The sequence below is a fragment of the Rhodnius prolixus genome, unplaced genomic scaffold (assembly GCF_049639745.1).
Source record: "Rhodnius prolixus isolate KJV_2025 unplaced genomic scaffold, Rpr scaffold_11, whole genome shotgun sequence".
In the NCBI taxonomy this organism is placed as follows: Eukaryota; Metazoa; Arthropoda; class Insecta; order Hemiptera; family Reduviidae; genus Rhodnius; species Rhodnius prolixus.
This window is the reverse complement of record NW_027411625.1, coordinates 8,872,893-8,898,074: the sequence shown is the minus strand read 5'-3', so window position 1 is coordinate 8,898,074 and position 25,182 is coordinate 8,872,893. Positions and strand designations below refer to the sequence as shown.

The window sequence follows — 25,182 nt, the reverse complement described above, 5'->3', positions numbered from 1 at the left end:
CTATAAACAACAGATTACTCGTATGAACTTTTGTGCTCTTACACACTCTATTTTACGGAGTAATATGCTATAGTTTTCTTAAGTACAGAACCATTAGTTGGGAAAATATTGACAGTTGAAATTTTTTTGGGTCATGGTTTTGCTGTGAAATTGGACCCTTATAATTCCCACTGTAAACAAGAGATTACTCGTATGAACTTTTGTGCTCTTACACACTCTATTTTACTGAGTAATATGCTATAGTTTTCTTGAGTACAGAACCATTAGTTGAGAAGATATTGACAGTTGAAATTTATTTGGGTCATGGTTTTGATGTGAAATTGGGCCCTTATAATTCCCACTGTAAACAACAGATTATTCGTATGAAATTTTGTGCACTTACACACTCTGTTTTACAGAGTAGTATGCTACAGTTTTCTTGAGTACAGAACGATTAGTTGAGATGATATTGACAGTTGAAATTTTTTTGGGTCATGATTTTTCTGTGAAATTGGGCCCTTATAATTCCCACTGTAAACAAGAGATTACTCGTATGAACTTTTGTGCTCTTACACACTCTATTTTACTGAGTAATATGCTATAGTTTTCTTGAGTACAGAACAATTAGTTGAGAAGATATTGACAGTTGAAATTTATTTGGGTCATGGTTTTGATGTGAAATTGGGCCCTTATAATTCCCACTATAAACAACAGATTACTCGTATGAACTTTTGTGCTCATACACACTCTGTTTTGCTGAGTAGTATGCTATAGTTTTCTTGAGTACAGAACCATTATTTGAGAAGATATTGAGAGTTGAAATTTATTTGGGTCATGGTATTGATGTGAAATTGGGCCCCTATAATTCCCACTATAAACAACAGATTACTCGTATGAACTTTTGTGCTCTTACACACTCTGTTTTGCTGAGTAGTATGCTGTAGTTTTCTTGAGCACAGATCCATTAGTTGAGAAGATATTGAGATTTGAAATTTTTTTGGGTCATGGTTTTGTTGTGAAATTGGGCCCTTATAATTCCCACTATAAACAACAGATTACTCGTATGAACTTTTGTGCTCTACACACTCTATTTTACGGAGTAATATGCTATAGTTTTCTTAAGTACAGAACCATTAGTTGAGAAGATATTGAGATTTGAATTTTTTTGGGTCATGGTTATGTTGTGAAATTGGGCCCTTATAATTCCCACTATAAACAACAGATTACTCGTATGAACTTTTGTGCTCTTACAAACTCTATTTTACGGAGTAATATGCTATAGTTTTCATAAGTACAGAACCATTAGTTGGGAAAATATTGACAGTTGAAATTTTTTTGGGTCATGGTTTTGCTGTGAATTTGGACCCTTATAATTCCCACTGTAAACAACAGATTACTCGTATGAACTTTTGAGCTCTTACACACTCTATTTTACTGAGTAATATGCTATAGTTTTGTTGAGTACAGAACCATTAGTTGAGAAGATATTGAGAGTTGAAATTTATTTGGGTCCTGGTTTTGATGTGAAATTGGGCCCCTATAATTCCCACTATAAACAACAGATTACTCGTATGAACTTTTGTGCTCATACACACTCTGTTTTGCTGAGTAGTATGCAATAGTTTTCTTAGATACAGAACCATTAGTTGGGAAAATATTGAGAGTTTAAATTTTTTTTGGGTCATGGTTTTGCTATGAAATTGGGCCCTTATAATTGCCACTGTAAACAACAGATTATTCATATGAACTTTTGTGCTCTTACACACTCTGTTTTACTGATTAGTATGCTATAGTTTTCTTGAGTTCAGATCCACTACTTGAAAAGAGATTTAGATTTGAAATTTTTTTGGGTCATGGTTTAGTTGTGAAATTGGGCCCTAAAAATTCCCACTGTAAACAACAGATTACTCGTATGAATATTTGTGCTCTTACACACTCTATTTTACTGAGGAATATGCTATAGTTTTCTTGAGTACAGAACCATTAGTTGAGAAGATATTGAGAGTTGAAATTTATTTGGGTCATGGTTTTGATGTGAAATTGGGCCCCTATAATTCCCACTATAAACAACAGATTACTCGTATGAACTTTTGTGCTCTTACACACTCTGTATTGCTGAGTAGTATGCTATAGTTTTCTTGAGCACAGATCCATTAGTTGAGAAGATATTGAGATTTGAAATTTTTTTGGGTCATGGTTTGTTGTGAAATTGGGCCCTTATAATTCCCACTATAAACAACAGATTACTCGTATGAACTTTTGTGCTCATACACACTCTGTTTTGCTGAGTAGTATGCTATAGTTTTCTTGAGTACAGAACCATTATTTGAGAAGATATTGAGAGTTGAAATTTATTTGGGTCATGGTATTGATGTGAAATTGGGCCCCTATAATTCCCACTATAAACAACAGATTACTCGTATGAACTTTTGTGCTCTTACACACTCTGTTTTGCTGAGTAGTATGCTGTAGTTTTCTTGAGCACAGATCCATTAGTTGAGAAGATATTGAGATTTGAAATTTTTTTGGGTCATGGTTTTGTTGTGAAATTGGGCCCTTATAATTCCCACTATAAACAACAGATTACTCGTATGAACTTTTGTGCTCTTACACACTCTATTTTACGGAGTAATATGCTATAGTTTTCTTAAGTACAGAACCATTAGTTGAGAAGATATTGAGATTTGAATTTTTTTGGGTCATGGTTATGTTGTGAAATTGGGCCCTTATAATTCCCACTATAAACAACAGATTACTCGTATGAACTTTTGTGCTCTTACAAACTCTATTTTACGGAGTAATATGCTATAGTTTTCATAAGTACAGAACCATTAGTTGGGAAAATATTGACAGTTGAAATTTTTTTGGGTCATGGTTTTGCTGTGAATTTGGACCCTTATAATTCCCACTGTAAACAACAGATTACTCGTATGAACTTTTGTGCTCTTACACACTCTATTTTACTGAGTAATATGCTATAGTTTTGTTGAGTACAGAACCATTAGTTGAGAAGATATTGAGAGTTGAAATTTATTTGGGTCCTGGTTTTGATGTGAAATTGGGCCCCTATAATTCCCACTATAAACAACAGATTACTCGTATGAACTTTTGTGCTCATACACACTCTGTTTTGCTGAGTAGTATGCAATAGTTTTCTTAGATACAGAACCATTAGTTGGGAAAATATTGAGAGTTTAAATTTTTTTTGGGTCATGGTTTTGCTATGAAATTGGGCCCTTATAATTGCCACTGTAAACAACAGATTATTCATATGAACTTTTGTGCTCTTACACACTCTGTTTTACTGATTAGTATGCTATAGTTTTCTTGAGTTCAGATCCACTACTTGAAAAGAGATTTAGATTTGAAATTTTTTTGGGTCATGGTTTAGTTGTGAAATTGGGCCCTAAAAATTCCCACTGTAAACAACAGATTACTCGTATGAATATTTGTGCTCTTACACACTCTATTTTACTGAGGAATATGCTATAGTTTTCTTGAGTACAGAACCATTAGTTGAGAAGATATTGAGAGTTGAAATTTATTTGGGTCATGGTTTTGATGTGAAATTGGGCCCCTATATTTCCCACTATAAACAACAGATTACTCGTATGAACTTTTGTGCTCTTACACACTCTGTATTGCTGAGTAGTATGCTATAGTTTTCTTGAGCACAGATCCATTAGTTGAGAAGATATTGAGATTTGAAATTTTTTTGGGTCATGGTTTGTTGTGAAATTGGGCCCTTATAATTCCCACTATAAACAACAGATTACTCGTATGAACTTTTGTGCTCTTACACACTCTATTTTACGGAGTAATATGCTATAGTTTTCTTAAGTACAGAACCATTAGTTGGGAAAATATTGACAGTTGAAATTTTTTTGGGTCATGGTTTTGCTATGAAATTGGGCCCTTATAATTGCCACTGTAAACAACAGATTATTCATATGAACTTTTGTGCTCTTACACACTCTGTTTTACGGAGTAATATGCTATAGTTTTCTTAAGTACAGAACCATTAGTTGAGAAGATATTGAGATTTGAATTTTTTTGGGTCATGGTTTTGTTGTGAAATTGGGCCCTTATAATTCCCACTATAAACAACAGATTACTCGTATGAACTTTTGTGCTCTTACACACTCTATTTTACGGAGTAATATGCTATAGTTTTCTTAAGTACAGAACCATTAGTTGGGAAAATATTGAGAGTTGAAATTTTTTTGGGTCATGGTTTTGCTATGAAATTGGGCCCTTATAATTGCCACTGTAAACAACAGATTATTCATATGAACTTTTGTGCTCTTACACACTCTGTTTTACGGAGTAATATGCTATAGTTTTCTTAAGTACAGAACCATTAGTTGAGAAGATATTGAGATTTGAATTTTTTTGGGTCATGGTTTTGTTGTGAAATTGGGCCCTTATAATTCCCACTGTAAACAACAGATTACTCGTATGAACTTTTGTGCTCTTACACACTCTATTTTACTGAGTAATATGCTATAGTTTTCTTGAGTACAGAACCATTAGTTGAGAAGATATTGAGAGTTGAAATTTATTTGGGTCATGGTTTTGATGTGAAATTGGGCCCCTATAATTCCCACTATAAACAACAGATTACTCGTATGAACTTTTGTGCTCTTACACACTCTGTATTGCTGAGCAGTATGCTATAGTTTTCTTGAGCACAGATCCATTAGTTGAGAAGATATTGAGATTTGAAATTTTTTTGGGTCATGGTTTGTTGTGAAATTGGGCCCTTATAATTCCCACTATAAACAACAGATTACTCGTATGAACTTTTGTGCTCTTACACACTCTATTTTACGGAGTAATATGCTATAGTTTTCTTAAGTACAGAACCATTAGTTGGGAAAATATTGACAGTTGAAATTTTTTTGGGTCATGGTTTTGCTGTGAAATTGGACCCTTATAATTGCCACTGTAAACAACAGATTATTCATATGAACTTTTGTGCTCTTACACACTCTGTTTTACTGATTAGTATGCTATAGTTTTCTTGAGTTCAGATCCACTACTTGAAAAGAGATTTAGATTCGAAATTTTTTTGGGTCATGGTTTAGTTGTGAAATTGGGCCCTAAAAATTCCCACTGTAAACAACAGATTACTCGTATGAATATTTGTGCTCTTACACACTCTATTTTACTGAGGAATATGCTATAGTTTTCTTGAGTACAGAACCATTAGTTGAGAAGATATTGAGAGTTGAAATTTATTTGGGTCATGGTTTTGATGTGAAATTGGGCCCCTATAATTCCCACTATAAACAACAGATTACTCGTATGAACTTTTGTGCTCTTACACACTCTGTATTGCTGAGTAGTATGCTATAGTTTTCTTGAGCACAGATCCATTAGTTGAGAAGATATTGAGATTTGAAATTTTTTTGGGTCATGGTTTGTTGTGAAATTGGGCCCTTATAATTCCCACTATAAACAACAGATTACTCGTATGAACTTTTGTGCTCTTACACACTCTATTTTACGGAGTAATATGCTATAGTTTTCTTAAGTACAGAACCATTAGTTGGGAAAATATTGACAGTTGAAATTTTTTTGGGTCATGGTTTTGCTATGAAATTGGGCCCTTATAATTGCCACTGTAAACAACAGATTATTCATATGAACTTTTGTGCTCTTACACACTCTGTTTTACGGAGTAATATGCTATAGTTTTCTTAAGTACAGAACCATTAGTTGAGAAGATATTGAGATTTGAATTTTTTTGGGTCATGGTTTTGTTGTGAAATTGGGCCCTTATAATTCCCACTGTAAACAACAGATTACTCGTATGAACTTTTGTGCTCTTACACACTCTATTTTACTGAGTAATATGCTATAGTTTTCTTGAGTACAGAACCATTAGTTGAGAAGATATTGAGAGTTGAAATTTATTTGGGTCATGGTTTTGATGTGAAATTGGGCCCCTATAATTCCCACTATAAACAACAGATTACTCGTATGAACTTTTGTGCTCTTACACACTCTGTATTGCTGAGCAGTATGCTATAGTTTTCTTGAGCACAGATCCATTAGTTGAGAAGATATTGAGATTTGAAATTTTTTTGGGTCATGGTTTGTTGTGAAATTGGGCCCTTATAATTCCCACTATAAACAACAGATTACTCGTATGAACTTTTGTGCTCTTACACACTCTATTTTACGGAGTAATATGCTATAGTTTTCTTAAGTACAGAACCATTAGTTGGGAAAATATTGAGAGTTGAAATTTTTTTGGGTCATGGTTTTGCTATGAAATTGGGCCCTTATAATTGCCACTGTAAACAACAGATTATTCATATGAACTTTTGTGCTCTTACACACTCTGTTTTACGGAGTAATATGCTATAGTTTTCTTAAGTACAGAACCATTAGTTGGGAAAATATTGACAGTTGAAATTTTTTTGGGTCATGGTTTTGCTGTGAAATTGGACCCTTATAATTCCCACTGTAAACAAGAGATTACTCGTATGAACTTTTGTGCTCTTACACACTCTATTTTACTGAGTAATATGCTATAGTTTTCTTGAATACAGAACCATTAGTTGAGAAGATATTGACAGTTGAAATTTATTTGGGTCATGGTTTTGATGTGAAATTGGGCCCTTATAATTCCCACTATAAACAAGAGATTACTCGTATGAACTTTTGTGCTCATACACACTCTGTTTTGCTGAGTAGTATGCTATAGTTTTCTTGAGTACAGAATCATTATTTGAGAAGATATTGAGAGTTGAAATTTATTTGGGTCATGGTATTGATGTGAAATCGGGCCCCTATAATTCCCACTATAAACAACAGATTACTCGTATGAACTTTTGTGCTCTTACACACTCTGTTTTGCTGAGTAGTATGCTGTAGTTTTCTTGAGCACAGATCCATTAGTTGAGAAGATATTGAGATTTGAAATTTTTTTGGGTCATGGTTTTGTTGTGAAATTGGGCCCTTATAATTCCCACTATAAACAACAGATTACTCGTATGAACTTTTGTGCTCTTACACACTCTATTTTACGGAGTAATATGCTATAGTTTTCTTAAGTACAGAACCATTAGTTGAGAAGATATTGAGATTTGAATTTTTTTGGGTCATGTTTTTGTTGTGAAATTGGGCCCTTATAATTCCCACTGTAAACAACAGATTACTCGTATGAACTTTTGTGCTCTTACACACTCTATTTTACTGAGTAATATGCTATAGTTTTGTTAAGTACAAAACCATTAGTTGAGAAGATATTGACAGTTGAAATTTTTTTGGGTCATGGTTTTGCTGTGAAATTGGGCCCTTATAATTCCCACTATAAACAACAGATTACTCGTATGAACTTTTGTGCTCATACACACTCTGTTTTGCTGAGTAGTATGCTATAGTTTTCTTGAGTACAGAACCATTAGTTGAGAAGATATTGAGAGTTGAAATTCATTTGGGTCATGGTTTTGCTGTGAAATTGTGCCCTTATGATTCCCACTATAAACAACAGATGACTCGTATGAACTTTTGTGCTCTTACACACTCTGTTTTACTGATTAGTATACTATAGTTTTCTTGAGTGCAGATCCACTACTTGAGAAGATATTGAGATTAGAAATTTTTTTGGGTCATGGTTTTGTTGTGAAATTGGGCCCTTATAATTCCCACTGTAAACAACAGATTACTCGTATGAACATTTGTGCTCTTACACACTCTGTTTTACTGTGTAGTATGCTATAGTTTTCTTGAGTACAGAACCATTAGTTGAGAAGATATTGACAGTTGAAATTTTTTTGGGTCATGGTTTTGCTGTGAAATTGGGCCCTTATAATTCCCACTGTAAACAACAGATTACTCGTATGGACTTTTGTGCTCTTACACACTCTGTTTTGCTGAGTAGTATGCTATAGTTTTTTTGAGCACAGATCCATTATTTGAGAAGATATTGAGAGTTGACATTTTTTTGGGTCATGGTTTTGCTTTGAAATTGGACCCTTATAATTCCCACTGTAAACACAGATTACTCGTATGAAATTTTGTGCTCTTACACACTCTGTTTTACTGAGTAGTATGCTATAGTTTTCTTGAGTACAGATCCATTAGTTGAAAAGATATTGAGAGTTGAAATTCATTTGGGTCATGGTTATGCTTTGAAATTGGGCCCTTATAACTCCCACAGTAAACAACAGATTATTCGTATGAACTTTTGATCTCTTACCCACTCTGTTTTACTCAGTAACCTAAAGTGAGGTTATCCATTTTTATTTAAGTTGAATATATTTGTGATAGTGAGGGCAATTTAAATTTAAAAAAAAAAACTTGCTATATTTTCAGGTACGAGTGCGTAACCACGCCAAGATGGTTGACTGTTACCTAACCACCTACTACAACCATAAGAGCTTCTTCGACAACAAGAAGCACGTGAGTGACGACATCATCGAGCATCCCCAAAACTACCATATATACGAGGGCCTTAGCACGCTCACCAACATCTCTCGCTACGATCTACCCGACCCGGACGTATACAGAGACTTCTTCAGGTTAATTTTAATTTCTTTTTAAGGATGTATACGTTTTATGATAAATTGTAGTAATGGATTCGATTCCAGGTCTTGGCCTTACATTACATTTAATATTATAAGAGAAATATAATGTATATTTGCTAACCACCTCCATCCAGTAATAGTTGGATGCAAAGCCCGCTTAAAAAAGTAGGCATTATTTTACTCATATTAAGTTTACGTTTAAAGAGATTCTTCTAAATATGGGCATCGTAAGTGGGATGGTAGCAGCAGTGGCATCCCGAAAGTTCTAGACAAATCAAACAATTAAAATGAAATTTATGGTTCACCAATTCGATTAACCGAGGTGTCACTTCACTGAGTAGATTTACTTCCAACCTTTTATAATTAACTTGTGCTCCTTTATTAACACTTTACTTTAATTATAGGTCTGTAACTGGAATCGAAACATTTTCAGAGAAAATACTCTTTATTAAAATATTAATATTAAAAATCAATTTGATATAATAGTTTTCCAAAGTTCAAATGATTTCACAAATTTTACAGGAACATCAAACAGTACATATTATTCACAGAATAATTGCTCTGGTAATAATACATTAATTATGAAGAGTTCCTTGTTCAAATAAACATGTGTAATTAAAACAATTCTGTAGTGAATCTTGTGTTATGATTAGTACAAAAATTTATCCAGTGGAAAATAGGTAAAAAGGGAGAAAGCAAAGAATTAAAATGGAGGACCTATTTGATTTGGTGTTATTTCCTAGACAATTGTTCGAGATTCTACAAGTTTGTGGGATAAAACTAAAGCTAATTAGGGATATCTTTCATCACTTGTGTTTTGCACTTTAATTAACCACTCATGCACATTTGTAATACATTATCGCTGAAAGATAGAGTACCAGTTTAGTTAAGTATTAACATTCTTCATTAGAGAATGATTTATGAAAATGGTAGATTGCTGAAAAAGAAAGTAGAAGGAGTGTTCAAGTCACATTTTTTCCCTTCGCATTTCAGATTAAATCCAGTGTACGAGTTCCAACAGTTGTCAGCCACATGTACTTACTTCCGAGGCTGTCCCATCAACAGGCTGGACCTAGCCATAGCCTACGACCTGCCCGAGCTTATAGGCAAGTATAAGAAGTCTGTAGAAGAATTACTCCGGGCGCACAATTCAAGAAAATAATCTACGATCTTGTTATACAATTATTTATAAATTTGTAACGTATTTTAATTTATTTATGAAAACCTTCAAAAAAAAATTGAATATCGAAAAGTTTGTACAATACCTGCTCAAAATTGTAAAATATGTAAAAAAAAAAAAAAAAAAAAACATTTAAAAGACTATTCTTAAAACTATGAATCTAATTATAAATATCTGTAAAGTTTACCAGGCTTGCTTAGAACAGTATGGACTAAAATCAGTTTGATTTAAAAGTTTATACACTCGGGTGCTAGAACACCCTATTATTACTTGTTTGAGATATAGGAATTTTCGAGCCATCTTCTAAGAGAGTAGTTTGACATTTTGTTGCAATATAAAGGAAGGATAGTGAGAGAAGAAGTTACTTCAGATTTTGAAAAATATTACGCTTGTTTAACTTTTGTTTTAAAGTGATACTCTCTTTTCTATTAATTGGCAACAAAAAAACTTATGAAGGATTAAATGTTCAATCGATTGATGCAAATAAATTCGCAGTAGCAAATAAGACTATGTTTATGGAAATAAATTTAAAATATTCACAAAAATGTGCAACTTCTGAAAAACGGTCGAGACTCAGCTCATGATGTATAAGAACTTTGCAATTATTGCTAATGAGATGGTGGAACTTCCTGCTTAAGCATGGCCAGATCAACTTTTCAAATCCTATTTAAAGGAGATTAGCTGGGATTAGCTCTTTCAAAAACTTAACTTATGTATATCCAACTCAATAACTGCAGAATAGAGGGTTAGTCCAAATAAGTATTGTTGCAAACTAAAGGACTAGTAAATAAAGAATGAAAAAGGAATCAGATTGAACAAAGCACAAGGGGCTCTATAACATTTTTGATAGGTAACAGAATACAGTTCAATTGTAGGACAATAAAATGCTTACATAAGTTACAGATTCATGAATTACCCATGGCTTTACAATCTATTACAAGGTTTTGGCCCCTCAAGTAAGTCACTCCAAATTTGACTGCCTAAAAAAGTGGATGGCTAATATGTAATGTCATGGATTCCAGACATCGCTTCTAACATTATACACCCCAACTCGCAGAAAACCCTCTGCCTTGTAGTCATGACCCACAGGAGGATAACACTTTCCACCAACCCTAAAATCTTAACGATCTTTATTGAACCTGGTTCCTTGTACAGCTCTCGCAGTTCTTCAGCATATCCTACAATAATCTCCTAATAAATTATTAAGTAGATCGATTTCAATATCTTTCTTTCAAACACTTTACCCTATGCTCCTGTTTCGGCATCGAATAGCGGTTTAAGAATCAGTTGGATTAGATTTTTTTGAAGCACATCTATTGTTATCCTGATAAATATTAGCTTTTCTTATTCTTGCTAAACCATAGAAATGTCTGTTAAACATAGATTTTCCCTGCTTAATTTATTGCTTACTTCGTTAATTCAAATTACTACATTGTGGACAATTTTCAATCACTAATTAATTAGAAAAAAAAATGAAAAAACTGATAGTATTTGTCCCCGCAAACTTCAAACTTGATTTTTTTTCCGTTACATCAAACATACAAAAATAACCATTTTAGATTTCATAATGCTGATAGTACCAAGTTTAACTCCAGTACCATAAATGTCACGTAACCAATTAATTTTTTTTTAAAAAAAGCAAGGTTACGTTACCTAGTTCCAAAAAATAGATAAACTTATACCTTATTCTAACATATTTCTAAGGAACACCTTAAATAAGGCTAAGCAACGAATTAGTAGGACTGTTATCCTTAGAGTAAACCGGCACTGTGTTCGTGCCCACAATCTATTCTAAACAACCTGGTACTTAATGTTTTTTGTAATCCTCATTTTTACAAATAGGATTTCACAAACACAATTGGTTCCAGCGAATGAAGAAACCTATCTTGAAGTTCAGAGGATACTTGCTTAAATAATATTTCAAGATATCAATTGATCTCAAGATATCATTTCACATTGATGTCCCTATAAATTACTTGCCTCCATTATTATTATTATTAACTGCATTTCTAGTTCCTAGACTATTAACTAAAATTTGTCTAGGTATTACTAGCCTTGATGTCATACTGTTGCGGGTTCTAGGAAAGACTAACTCTGGGGGCTACTGCAGACTATCTTCTGTTTAGACTTCAAAGACTAGATCTGAGATAGATATTGAAACTAATGCATGTAAATTAAATTCCTAGAAAACTGCAAATTCTATAACAGTAATTAGTGTCATATTTCTTTTTTGTTTATTTATTTATTTATTTTTGTTTTTGAGGGGGTTGAAAAAAGGTTATTTCGAAAAATAACAAAAATAAGAAGGAAAAAATTTCGGCAACGCGACTTTAGTTTGCTCTAAATTAAATTTCTTGAATTTATTCACTCATAGTATCAATTTTTTTTATTCATTCCAGCAAATTTTTAAATTTGAATGGATCTGAAGATTTTATTCAAATTCAATTTGTATTTTTGCAGAATTAGTGAATGATCATAAATTGAAAAAGTTGTTAATTGAAATGTTCAAAAAAATAAAAGATATATGAACTGTTAGTGAGTTAATATCATAGTTTGTACCTCCTTAACTTTACTTCAACGACAGCAAATTTACCAATTGCAAAAATAACGCTTTTTACCTAAGTATTTTCAAATAGGAAAAAAAATGATCATGTTGAATCCATGTGAATCAAATAAATCAATCAATCAAATTAAACCTTTTGCATTCAATTTAAAGTAACATTTTCAACTAAATTAAACCACTTTAATCAATATAAACATTGTTCCAATCAAATTAAGTACCTATCAATCAAGATAAACCATTCATCTACCTATTTAATTTTTTTTAAATAATATATTAAGTCTTTTCCAATTAAGTTTTCTTAAGTATCTTCAAATATCTTTCTTTAAAGAAATTAAACCACGTAATGATAACAAATCTAAAGTCAAATTAAAGCCCTGAATCGACTAAACCCAATTAAATCACAGTCAAATTGAATCTTTTCAATCTGCTACAGTCAAATCTAATTAAGACAAACTATTAAACCACTGTCATTCAAGGTACCCACACCTGTTTTTCAATCAATTTGCATTCGTAAATAAATAAAATGTTCTCTAATCGAGTTAAACCATATTCAATCAAGACAAACCTACTTTCAAACAAATAAATTCAAATAATTTCTGAAATTTTTATTAACTCCAAGTGATATCCATTTACATACTTAAACCATTCTTTAATTCACTTAAAATTTGTTCAATAAATTTTGATTATCATTAAGTTTTAAACCGTTCCCAATTAAAGTATGCCTTCATTTTTTTCATTTTTCAATCAAATCAAATCTCTTTCAAACAAAAATTCATAACCACATTCGCTCTTGGAGGAAATGAAAACAGAGATTTGGAAATCAATTTTACAAATATTTTATTTTAATTCCTGTTTTGTTTTAAAACTTTTATTAGTTAATTTTTTTATACAATAGCAGTTATAGTCTACATTAAATTTATTTTTTGTATTTTTTTTAAATTTCATTTTCTTATTATTTTAAATCACTAGACTAACTCTATGAAATCTTACAGTTATTACAATTTTCTTCTTTTTTTTCAGCGTAAATTCTAAGCACAATTAAGTAAAAAAATCATATTCCAAAACAGAATGTGAGTCTCAAATAACACAAGTTTGTCAATAGAGAGGATATGCAAAGAGAATTTTTTTTATAAATAATTTATAGAGTTGTTTTGTGTATTTAAATTTACCTTAAGTTTATAGTACAATATAATACTGATAGATGGTAGCCACAACGGTTTTATGCGCATGTTACTGGGGAGCTCGACCTCTAGATACGCTACTGCTCTGCCAAATAGTTCGATTAGAATTACAGGATTAAGAAAATACAGATCACCTGCTTAACAGCTGAAACTCTCAGTTCTTTATAAGCATGCAATATAGACCAGTTGAGGCAAGCATGTATTCACTTCTTATTCCCTCAGCGTAACTTTGTCTGATTTGACTCACACCATCGCTACAGAAATCCGATACGAGTCGAGTGCTCGAGAATTAGATTAAGTAAAACATCAAACGAGATCGATACGCAATAGAAACTGCGGACATCGTAGTCCCCTCTCTGCTACAGCATATCGTATCTTTTCTAAGATAGGGGGAAAAAAATGATTGTTTGGGGCAGTTACGTTTTTGTTTCAAATCACTTTCACTCACTCCTCGTGATTTCCTGCAGAAGGAAGTGGACAAGCCACTTCTTCAGGGATCATAGTTTTCTACGGGTATCCCAGCTTAACCACACATACAACACAGGATAACTCAAGCTTTGTCAGTCATGTTAGGGATGCGATAGAGCTTTGGATAGCGTAGGGCTTCGCTCCTCCATAATACTCATTAATACCCCTCCTAATTGGAAGTTTGGGAGAAAACTAAATAATTAAATTGGTGTAACTTAGAATCTCGAGAACTGATATCGAGGGGAAATAGTGTGATAAGTGTTAAAAGTTTAAAAAAGGGGTTAACACCAGATTATTTTATTAATTTTTACAAGGAATGAAGCAACTTTGCTGTACCTAATGATGGTAAAATTACGCCCACTGCCATAAATAAATATTACTTAAGCAATAATCGATCTATGCGTGGCATAGAACTCTTGGCTTCACTGAGTCTTTGGAAAGAAGATATCCTTAAATCAACTGATCTGAGAGACTTCAAGTATCGGAGAGCAGAAGTTTTGTCAGAGCAATAATTACACGATCAATTTGGCCCTTGTAAAAAAAAAAAACAAACAAATTTGTGGCTTCAATTTTCTGTACACAAAGTTATAAATAATTTAAGAACACAACCAATTTGAAATTCAAAAGCTTCAATTAATTTTTTTTTTTATATCAAAATTTTTCATTTTCCGAAGAGTTATTTATTTTTTTTATTCATTCTCTGTTTTGTTTTATAATTAATTTATTTTTTCTAAAAAAAAGTGTGATAGAAATCTACAGTTTGGTTGTTTTTGTTTTTCTTTCTTCGTAATAAACAAATCACAAAGTAAACAAACAGTTTTTTTTACTAACACATTGTTTGTTTGTATTTACTACAAATTTTCTTACACATCTAAGGAAAATATAGTCAAAGGAAGAATATAAAGAAATTTAAAAGAGTTTTTATCGATTTTTTTTTGTTGTTTATTTAAATTTATATTAGTATTTTTGTTTTTGTTTTTTGGCAAAGTTTCAAGCTAGTTTGACCAGCAATTTCTTTTCGGAATTTTTATTGAAAAAACTTAATTTACCCCCTTTATTTTTCAGCAGATTCAAGTCGAATACATGTATTTTAGTAGCTTATGGATTTTACTAAAGTCTTTATTAACGAAGGAGCCTAGAAAGTAGGTCTGATGGTTCCAGCTTTCTAAGTCTGCTTTTCATGGACCCCAAACTAAAAGCTGGGAGCAGATTGATACCTATGGCAAGTCTATGAATCTTGGAATCAGGGTTTCAGAAATGGCGAGACATCAATTTCTCTAAGTATTATTGACTTTTGTTAATAGAATTACTTTAGTGATGCCTTAAATATTGATGATTCGTTATTATTATTATTAACAGAATAGTTGGCTCACGGACGGGTTAAAATTACAGAAAACGGTGGCCTATATTTCCAGCAGTAAAATCAGTAAACATAATTTTTGGACTGTAAGATAAAGAATGCATTGATTTTTCTTATTAACAAGTATTATTTAAAAACACCATCAGTCACTTATTAGTAAGGCTCTATTAAAATGTCAATAACTGCAATTATAAATGGTAACACCGAATTTTTAAATATAATAGGTAGACCTTCATGGGGCGATTAGAGGACGGGATGCTGCGGCCTTTCATTAAAACGCATAAATTCTGGCCTGGACTTTAAAAGATTGTGCATATATGCTCAGAATCGCAGTCATTATTTGCGAAATTCTCAGGAATTCAGACCTACTCAAAATAGGTCTGTTTTAGGCTAAGATAAGTTTATTAGTTGTTAACCCTCAGCCGACTACAGACAACGTTCTATTCTGTACAGCTTCAATTTATTCCAGCCAAGACAATTTTCCAACTGGTTGGTTCTGTTACATTTAATTAGATAGCCTGTTTTTGACAATAGGTAAGAATGAAATCACGGCATAAACAGATAGTTCTAGAATTAGTGTTTGGGTTGACTGTGATGAAAAGCTGAAGACGGACGAATGCTTCCTGAAGCCCTAAACATTTTTATACAGATTCCAAATTCAAAGATTCCAAAGCGGTTTTGCATAGTAAGGTCCACCTGAATCGGTTTTAAATCAAATGAAAAAAGTCTTTGTAAGTCTGAAAAAATAGATGACTTTTTAGGCCCTGGATTCATGATAGTTTATTTAAACTAAAAAGTCAGATGAATGTGAAAATATTTCTGAATGTGATGGGAGTACTCTTATTGTAGATTAAATGATGGTTGGAGTCACAATGTCTCAAAGTGAGACATACTCTAATGTCAGAGGAGGCGGTGGAGTTGCAGTATCAGTGGCCGGAATTGGCTCCATGCCTATAGCTATCGGCTCGCCGGAATCCGGCAGCGATATTGTGGAACTGCCGGCCGCTGTGACCCTTGGCCCCATATTATCGTATTTCGGTCCCAGCTTCACTTGCGGTGATTCTGGCAATCTTCGGACAAGGGGCAAGGTGGCATAATAAGACTGGTCCGTGGAGACGGCCACACTTTTACGATGAGGCAGGTCCAGTAAGTCCGGATATATCCCGCCTTCAATCTGCTGCAACAGACAAACAAGAAATGTAATATGGACACTCCCACAGCTTTCTTCTTACTGCAATTTTTACAAATATCATTTGAAGGTCAACTTGCTCTTAGCAACAAAATTAAATATAAATGGGGGGATTACAGCAGGGCTTGAAACTGTCATAAAGCCTTCTTCAGTACACTGTTCTCTAAAGAGCTATTTTAGCATCCTACATAGTTCCGACACCAGCAAAATATTAATAATCATCGAATGTGATGTCTAAATTCGGTATTGGAATAATATCAGTTTCAGAAACTTACCGTGGGCTCCTGTGTCACTGATACCGAGATAAATATGTTGCCAAAAGTTGCCGAAGGTATGATGCTGGTCGAGAACTCTGGAGGTGGCTGATAAACTGAGACTCCATGGTCAACGGCCGGATGGCTTTCAATCGTGATATGAACTGGCTGATCACACACCTGCTCAGACAATAAAAAAAATAGGTAATGTGATGTATGAAGTGATATTTATCTGAGAATTCTGGAACTAGGCGTGGATATCAGTACCTCCAGAGGTGCAGCAGCCTGCAGCGACTGTTCCAGCAGTTCCACATCAGCGTGCGATCCCAGACCTTCACAGCTTCCTGTCTGGCGGTCTGTGGTCGTGGTGATAGAAACGTCCAGCAGCTTCTTGTCTTGGTCCGTGTAGCTGCCACTGGACTTCATCATGGCCTTGCGCCCGTATCGTTTGTTCTGTCTTAGCCTCAAACAAAGTACACAAAAGGTTAGGCGTGTAGTGAGTGGACTGCCACCATACGTGATGTGAAGTGCCTACGTTCTGTAAAGCGCTAGTTAAGTGGAAACTATTTTAGAAGAGAGACTTTAGCAAATACGCCATATGCTATCGGATGTCGCGATCAAGTTCATGAGACGTCATCTCCTTTCACTAGTTGGAGAAAGGTACTAACTAGAAGCTTCTAGTACCTATTGCGACATTGTCATATTTTCGTCTTATTTTTCTCTAGAAATACGTATGAAGGTCCCATTGACACTTCAAACGTTTTTAGCGTATAATATGAGTGCGTGGAGGGTATTTTCATCTCAAAAAAAGTCTGATAAAATTCAAACTTCATATTCCGTTTTGGGACTAATGACGCTTCAGATATTATGGTTTTGGAAAAAATCCATCATCCGAACGGGATCATTTACTTATGCGATTTTTCAGTTTTTTGCGCTTTTCTCGAAAGAAGCTCAAATTATTTTCTTAGACTTCCGTATACTATAGCTACATATAAATGCCTAACACTTTTATTTGAACTAGTCTTGGAAAAGTTATTATTTATTTATTTCTATTTTATTATTTTTTTGGAGGATCTTCTGAGAAGGCCAAATTGGACTTTATTCTAAAATGCCCCCTCTCAAAACAAGTTAGTATTTCGTACTTAGTCAAGCAATAAAAAGTAAAGTAAAGTAATCTACTACCATTTACTAGGTGTCGTGGACGGAGGCGACTAACAAACATACTTTACTGTAAATTTCTTTTATTAACCTTTAAATAAAATCCAAGGCCTAAAGACCGGGAATCGAACCCAGTACCACAATGCATATTAGCTTTGCAGGTCTCGCCTCTTAACCCGCTCGGCTACCGTGGCGCCTTAGTCAAGCAATATTAAGAGCATTGTTTGGATTCCAAATTTTAGAAAATTATTGTACAATAAGTGCGATTTTACATAATTGAATTTCAAGTTTTTCCCCCCATCCAATTTTTCTAGGTATTTAGTACTGGCAACAAGCGCACCAGTATTTAATTAAATATGTGGGCAGCTTCCCGTACAGCGTCACTAACGTCACATGATGGTCGGGGCCTGAGCCGCTTTTTCTTAGCATTATCCTAGTATACTCTGGCTTTTCTTTATTCTGTTTTGGAAACGAGGAAACAATAATAATGAGGGTTCACCTGTAGACAATGAATGCGACGGCGATGAGTAGCAAGAGAAGAGTGGCGCCAGTGGCTGCCGAAGTGATGACCCAGTCAGACCACGGAGTGCCTGTGGTTAGTGTAGTAGCGCTCACCACTTCGGACAACACAAGCGATAGGTTGGCTAGCGCCGAGCCGCGCAGATTCGCCGCCAGACAGGTGTAGTCGCCAGCTGAACTGGAGCTCACGTTTATTACGGACAGGTAGGACCATTTCCGGCGGCGGACGTGTCCGCTCTCTGACTCTACAAACAACGTCGTCTCGTCCTGCCACGTGGAATTGGCTACTGGACGATTGTTGAAGTACCAGGTGACCGACGGCTCTGGATCGCCTTCCACACGGCATTTCAACGTCATATTCTCACCTAGGTCCTCCTGGGCATACAACGACATTTCTGTAGATTATGTAGAGTAAACTAAAATATAGATTAGAAATAGAATGGTCAACTTTGATTTAATTTGATTAATAATTTCCTTTAATTGTAATAAAATTCATATAGATTGAAACACAGTTTAGTTTGCTTTGAAAAGATTTAATTTTTTTCAACTAAAATTTAATTTGATCTAAAAATAATGAAACTTAATTTAATTTGATTGAAAGTTTTCTACGCAATGTTTTATAAAATATGTTATTATTGTTTATACTGTTAGAGAAAGCTTAATTAGTTAAAGAAAAAGTAATCAAGGTTTTATTTGGTTGAAAATCAAAATTCTTAATGTTTAATTTTATTGAAGAAATATTTAATTTGATAGGAATAAGGTTTAATTTAATTTCATTTTTTTAAATCTAATTGAAAGGTTTTTTTTAACGATTTAAGTTACGTCAACATTTGAGGTTATTGGCACCCGGAGCTTAGCTAATACACTAAGATTAGAGTAACTAAAACCTAAGCAGACAACAGGTCTACTGTTAAAGAGGTCTTTAGATTAGAAAGAAGAAAAAATGTATGTGTAGCTGAAGACATAGTACCTGTATGACGGTGTCTGGAGTGTATACCATGGGTGGACAGGCAAACTCCTGCGGTTCGATATCCTCCCAAAGCTGGCCCTTCAGTAATGCCGGCTCTGTGCAGGTCAGCGAGTGCGAATACAGCTTGGACTTCAAAAGCCATTTTCTGAAGCCACGTACGTCACAATCACACCGCCATGGATTCCCATCCAGGGATAGAGTCTGTACGAAAAAAAATTCTAAATCAAGAATCCTAGTTGAAATAAATTAGAAAAGCAAATTAAATGTGAGTTACCTTTAAGTTTGAGACTGGTAAGAAGGCAGTTTCAGACAGATGACGCAGTCTGTTGCCATTTAGGCTAAGAGACTCTAACGCTGAGAGATGCGTGAATGCATCTTTATGGACTGAGGAAATCTGACAGTGTTGCATCTCCAGTGTCTTTAAGTGCGGTAAGTGGGGGAATTGTGATTCCTTAATACTGGTGATAGGGTTGCCGTTCAGAAAGAGTACCTATAAAAAGAATAATCAAATCTGAAGTCCAGACTGTACACTAACTAAAGGCTACAACGTCTAGCTACTATTTCCATCACACTCTTGTGCCCAAAGTTTACCTTTAGCCGGTCATTGCCGGAAAAAGTGTCCTGATGTAACGTGGCGATCAGATTGTCTGAAAGATCTACTTCTACTAGTATTGTTAGATCCTTGAATGCATCTCTGTGCAGTTCTCGTACTCCAGCTGCTTTCAAGAAGATTCTCTGAAGATTTAGAAGGCCAACACTTTTGAAAGCATTCTTGGTTAAGTACGGAATTGAATTCCCAGTTAAATCCAACACCTAGAACAAAGGAGGAACAGAAAAAAAATATATATATATTTGGTAGGTTAAGAGGTAGATCCTCACTCAGATAATGCTTTTGTTGTTTTTATGGAATGGTCAGGGTAACGGGAACAACAAGTTCAGTAATTAGTTTTATAAAATATTTTTTGTACTTGCAATACCATTAAATTTACATGTCCCTTTATGATCGAGCTATGATGTCCAATAATGTGCTTAGGCTAAAAGCACGAAGACTTAATACCCATCCCAAACCCGAATATAATCATTATAAAACTTTTCGAATGATGGAGATGGCTTACCTGCATGTCTGAGTCTAGTGTATCTGGTATGGTTGTGAAGCCGGCATGCCTGCACAGAGCTGATTTCTTTCCCAATGTCCATTTGCAGGAGCACGCGGATGGGCAGTCGGTCCAATCCGGCGTGGATATGGCCAAACTTACCAGCACTCCCAGCAGTACGAGCGCGCCTGCCAGCATCCCTACGGCTCATCTTGAAACCACAACTACCACCATCTAGCCAATCTACAAACATGGTTATAGATAGTAAGTTCTCCTGGCAGAATTTCTCAGTTCAGGAATCGTAGTCTAAAAAAGCACCTATAAAAATCTGGGGATTCTAGAATATGATGAACCATCTTATGGCGTATTCTGAGAAGTTTAGAATTCTGCTGAAGACTGAGCCAAGCTTCAGGCTGCAATCACTGTAACTGAGCCAGTTGTTTACAGACAGTCACGATCTAAAAAAGCTTTCTTTGTTGGCTTAAGAAGTACTACAGGGATAGGCTGAGTTCTCGTATATTTCAATTCCTCTGCTCAGACTGCCATCATCTAGACTTCTCTAGAAGCCCTAGGGTGTTTATCAATTGTAAGAGCAACATTATCCTGGATCCTAACTTAGCCAAGAACATATGAAGGAACGCGTGTTCTTTGCGGTTAAAGACAGGAACTTGTTTAGTTCAGCAAGATAAATAAGCTACTGGTTTTTATCAAAAAAGCAAAGTGGCTCCAAATAAACTGCTTTCTTAAATGACTCAGTGATAAAAGAAAAACTTTTTCGAATCCAGTGATCACTAAACGTTTTGTTTGGATTTGTACTTAAATTTATTATCATCACATGTTCAGTGAGTAAACAGCCCTGTATATTAGTATAAGCTTGATCTTAGATAAGTCAAAGTCAACCCGCACACTAAAACCATGAAAGAAAAGAAGGACAAAATTCGATCGTATCATTACTCTATAATGACTATAAAAGAAAGAATGGATTACTTGAAGAAATGTAGCATCTACAGTATCATATCCAGCTGAATATACGGAAGACAATGCATGGACAATAGTTGGCGCAACATTCGTGACTTGGTGTAGTTCTCCATGTGTAGTAATCCAGAATTGTTCTCTGTCTTACTGTCGGACCATCTGTAACAATCAGTAAATTTAGGTTTCATGGAAACCCAAAACAATATAAAATTCTAGCAAAATTTAGCCTTAATGTTAACTCCTTTGTAAATCCATGGTAGGTGTACTGTTCGTTAAGTGAAGAAAGTGCTGAAACTGTGCTTGGAGCATCTGGCCTAAATTTACACCGTCATCGCAGGCTACAGCCACCAATGCTCACCAAGCCGACCATCCATAGTTTGCTAAAGGACATTGCAATTGAAGTGAGAATAAATTAGAGAAATGTGTTATATTGGATTACATATAAACCTGAGAAATAGCTATCCGATTAACTTTCTCCAAATTGGCTTTGTCAATATTCTTCCCATCAGGTAGACTCGATAGAATTTGTGAGAACAGATTGAAACACCTATTAATTTATACATGCCGGATTGTATGAGGTATGAAGACTGGGTAAGGCCGCAATTAAGTGACACAGAATGGTATCTTTCCGCACATCTAGACTGGTGAATAATGAGGTACAACTAAATAAACCAGACTCGCCCTTGTTAAACCAAGCACATCCTTGGGTTGACAACAGTCTATGTAGGATCTCTACCACTTCCGGAGTTCTTTTAAGATCCTCTGCTACACCTTCATTCTACAACTGCGGTTGTGAAGTTGAAACAAGCTGAAAAGTCATTATGACTAATATAGTTCCTTCATATATCTTATCAGCATACTCGTTTTCTATAAACTTGGAAATGCCAAGGGGAACAGGAAATTGAGTTAATTTAGGGCTTGTTCTCTCCACACGAACGAATAATAATAGTGCAGTCGACAAGTATTAACTTGCTTAAATGGTTGGCGTTCTGAAAGGCACGTTTTTTAATGTCAACGATTTGAGTATAATAGAATCTTTATCCTTTAAAGGTAGGTGCTACACTTGGAAGTCAAATTTGTGATATTGAAATCAGAAGAGAACTAAGATAAGTCTAAACCTGCACCTTTGCAACTGCCATTTCATATTTACCTAGACTAAATTTTCTGGGAGGTGTAACTTGAAACAGAAAATGACATTCTGAAAATGTATTTATAATAAATAATACAATATAAAAACAGATTTTAGATAATTCTGAAGTATCTGGAGGTACTTATCTAGAGCTCCAACTATTACTAGATCAAGTTCAAGTTGTAAAAAAGCTCACCTTAAAATTAAATATAAGATCAAATGGGCGCTTGTTACTACAGCAGTCGATACGCCAAAAAAATTAAGGCCAAAAGCACAAATTTTCTTTAAACTCCGAAATTCATATTCCTATTTCATATTTCATTTTTATATTAGCAGGAATCTCACCGTTTACCTGCCTTTAATCAAATTTCTGAGAACATTTTTTCCTGTAAAAGTTGTAGATTTATGTGTATGTAATCACAATACAAAATTGAAATAAAATCATAGAAGCCATTCGCGAGAAAATCTTTAAATGCGGAAAATTCTTTTAAGTTGCGAAGTATGGAGTGCCAACAGAATTTAAGCTTAAACTTCGACATCCTCACGTACACTGGTTTAATAAGGGATACTCAGCCACAGGGATGATGATGTAACGAGGAAACATTCATCCGAAGATGATTGGTCGGTTTTGAAGTGAGCAATTTTAACATTGACGACTGTCCATACTCTAGCCGGCCATAGAATATAATGTTGCAGTTAAATCGACTATTAACATTGCACTGTGATAACTCTGCTATGTGAAGCAAGCAATCTAACAAACTGACCCAATGCGTCATCCCACGATATTCTAAGCAAACATGATGAATTAGCCATTCAGCCCTTGCATTGTTTTATGAGAGTTTCATCTTTATCCGTTCTATTGAAAGATACCTATTCATTTGACAGTTACTCTCCTAAAGAACTCCTTAGCAGGGCTTTTAATAATGAGAAAACTCTACAAATTTTATTTAATGAGTATTTTGCAGTAAAAACCGGCGCATTTTTCAGGAAAGGTCTTACGAGGGTTTACAGATCTCCCACATCATTAGGCCACTATCTTAAACAATGGAACGGAATCAAATTGATTCCATGTCCACTTCCAATATTGTCTGTACTATGGGGAAAGAACTGCAAATTTATGTATCAATCAGTCCAATACAATTATTGCACACGAAGGCAGATTTTAATTTGAGTGTATTGTATCTTTCTTTTTATAACATCCAATGCTCACACATATATTTACTTGGTTGAAAAAAGTGCGACTTTGAGAAATTCTTAGCATAATTTTAAAAGAAAAGGCACTCATTTAGTTTAGACATAGTGCCTACGTTTGAGAAGCATCGGAATTCAAGTAGCGATTCTCACTTATAACATGAATACCAGGACACATCTCAATACTTTCAATAGTTAATAAGACAATGCTCTGAAATTAACTAAAGCTAAAAAACTAAAATTACATTTGAATAAAGGTTTTCAAAAAATAATAAACAAAAATTTAGTTGAAAAAAATGAATTATATTGTAAACAAAAGTTTGAATGAACATAAAAAAACGCCTAATATTAAAAAATAAAGCAGAACGAATAAATACATGCATGGCCTCATATTCACAAAAAAGATTCCTCTAAAAAAAACTAGGGAGAATTCAACAAAAAATTTAAACCAAACAAGTAATTTAATAACAAAAAAGAAAATCAAAGAAAGCTATCATTAAAAACGTAAGGAACATCGTTTAAATACCTAATTCTAAATTATTCTATTTATGCCTTTATACAATTCGAGACAACTTCTATTCCCAATCACACATTTGTTGTTCTAAACTTATACTTTGGGGAAAACATCAAAAACACTTAACTTCTCTTAATTTATTTTGAAAAATGAAATTTTAATTAAAACTGAACGAATTCACAAAATATAACTGAAAGATTTAATAAACAAGCTATAATTATTAAAGTTTTTGTTAAACAATTAATGGACAAGAATTTACAAGGATCTGTACAACACTAGCGGCCATATTGTTAGATTCGACACTGTAAGCGTAGTTAGACATTAAGGTTTAATTGGTTGTGCTAACTCTACCATACTATTTTTCATAAATATCTGTTTTTAATCAAATAAACATATTATTTCAACGTCTTTTTTATAAGGAAAACATAAATAATGTTAAAATGGCTATATTGACATCATATGAAGCAAATAGAAATCTAAAGCCCCCCCTTAAGATTCATGTTTAGCAATGAGATTAAATATGATAGCACGATAGCCGAGCCGTTAGAGGCGGGCCCGCAAAGCTAAGATGTACCGTGTTGGTTAGTGGGTTCGATTCCCGGCCTAGGCCACGGATTTTATTTAAATTTTAATATGAGAAATTTATAGTAAAGTATGTTTGCTAGACATCTCCGTCCACGATACCTAATTAGATAGTTGGACGTAAAGCCCACCTGAAAAAAATAGGCATTACTTTACTTTTCTTTTTAACATTACATCAGGATTTGCATACTCTAAGTAGATGTTAATACAAAGCAGTTATATTTAAACCTAGATGTAAGAACTTTTAAGGGAGCGGCATTGATTCGGATATTCTTTAGGTCAGAGAAAAGTTAGCTTATAGTTACCATAGGCCTGTAAGTTGTTGAGAGAGTAGCA

At 34.2% G+C, this 25,182-nt stretch overlaps 2 protein-coding genes across 3 annotated transcripts in view; one reads left to right on the top strand and one right to left on the bottom strand.

Annotated features, from left to right (window-relative positions):
* LOC141459513 (uncharacterized) overlaps positions 1-12,234 on the top strand; it is a 37,405-nt gene extending 25,171 nt beyond the window's left edge. The window contains exons 12-13 of the mRNA XM_074138677.1: positions 8,308-8,513; positions 9,513-12,234. Of these exons, the coding sequence (XP_073994778.1) occupies positions 8,308-8,513; positions 9,513-9,681 (375 nt within the window). The 3' untranslated portion in view covers positions 9,682-12,234. The remainder of the gene's footprint in view (positions 1-8,307; positions 8,514-9,512) is intronic.
* On the bottom strand, positions 11,919-24,571 carry LOC141459514 (uncharacterized). Of its 2 annotated transcripts, none has more exons than XM_074138678.1 (10): positions 24,277-24,571; positions 21,443-21,589; positions 20,477-20,698; positions 19,953-20,174; positions 19,636-19,851; positions 19,362-19,562; positions 18,372-18,766; positions 16,982-17,177; positions 16,736-16,894; positions 11,919-16,448 (listed from the first exon to the last, which is right to left on the bottom strand). In XM_074138678.1, exons 3-10 carry the CDS (start codon positions 20,651-20,653, stop codon positions 16,149-16,151), a joined length of 1,866 nt encoding a protein of 621 aa, XP_073994779.1. In that variant the 5' UTR covers positions 20,654-20,698; positions 21,443-21,589; positions 24,277-24,571; the 3' UTR covers positions 11,919-16,148. The 2 variants fall into 2 exon arrangements, with proteins under 2 accessions (XP_073994779.1, XP_073994780.1); XM_074138679.1 differs by having other exon boundaries at positions 11,919-16,445.
* Positions 24,572-25,182: the final 611 nt, after the last annotated feature.

What these genes read in the sequence shown, in the direction of transcription:
- LOC141459514 (XM_074138678.1), bottom strand. Translation starts at nt 20,653, where the DNA reads ATGCTGGCAGGCGCGCTCGTACTGCTGGGAGTGCTGGTAAGTTTGGCC. An exon ending in CACTAGACTCAGACATGCAG is followed by an intron (nt 20,175 to 20,476) that starts GTAAGCCATCTC and finishes CCTTTGTTCTAG; the next exon opens with GTGTTGGATTTAACTGGGAA. An exon ending in CAGTGACACAGGAGCCCACG is followed by an intron (nt 16,449 to 16,735) that starts GTAAGTTTCTGA and finishes TGTCTGTTGCAG; the next exon opens with CAGATTGAAGGCGGGATATA.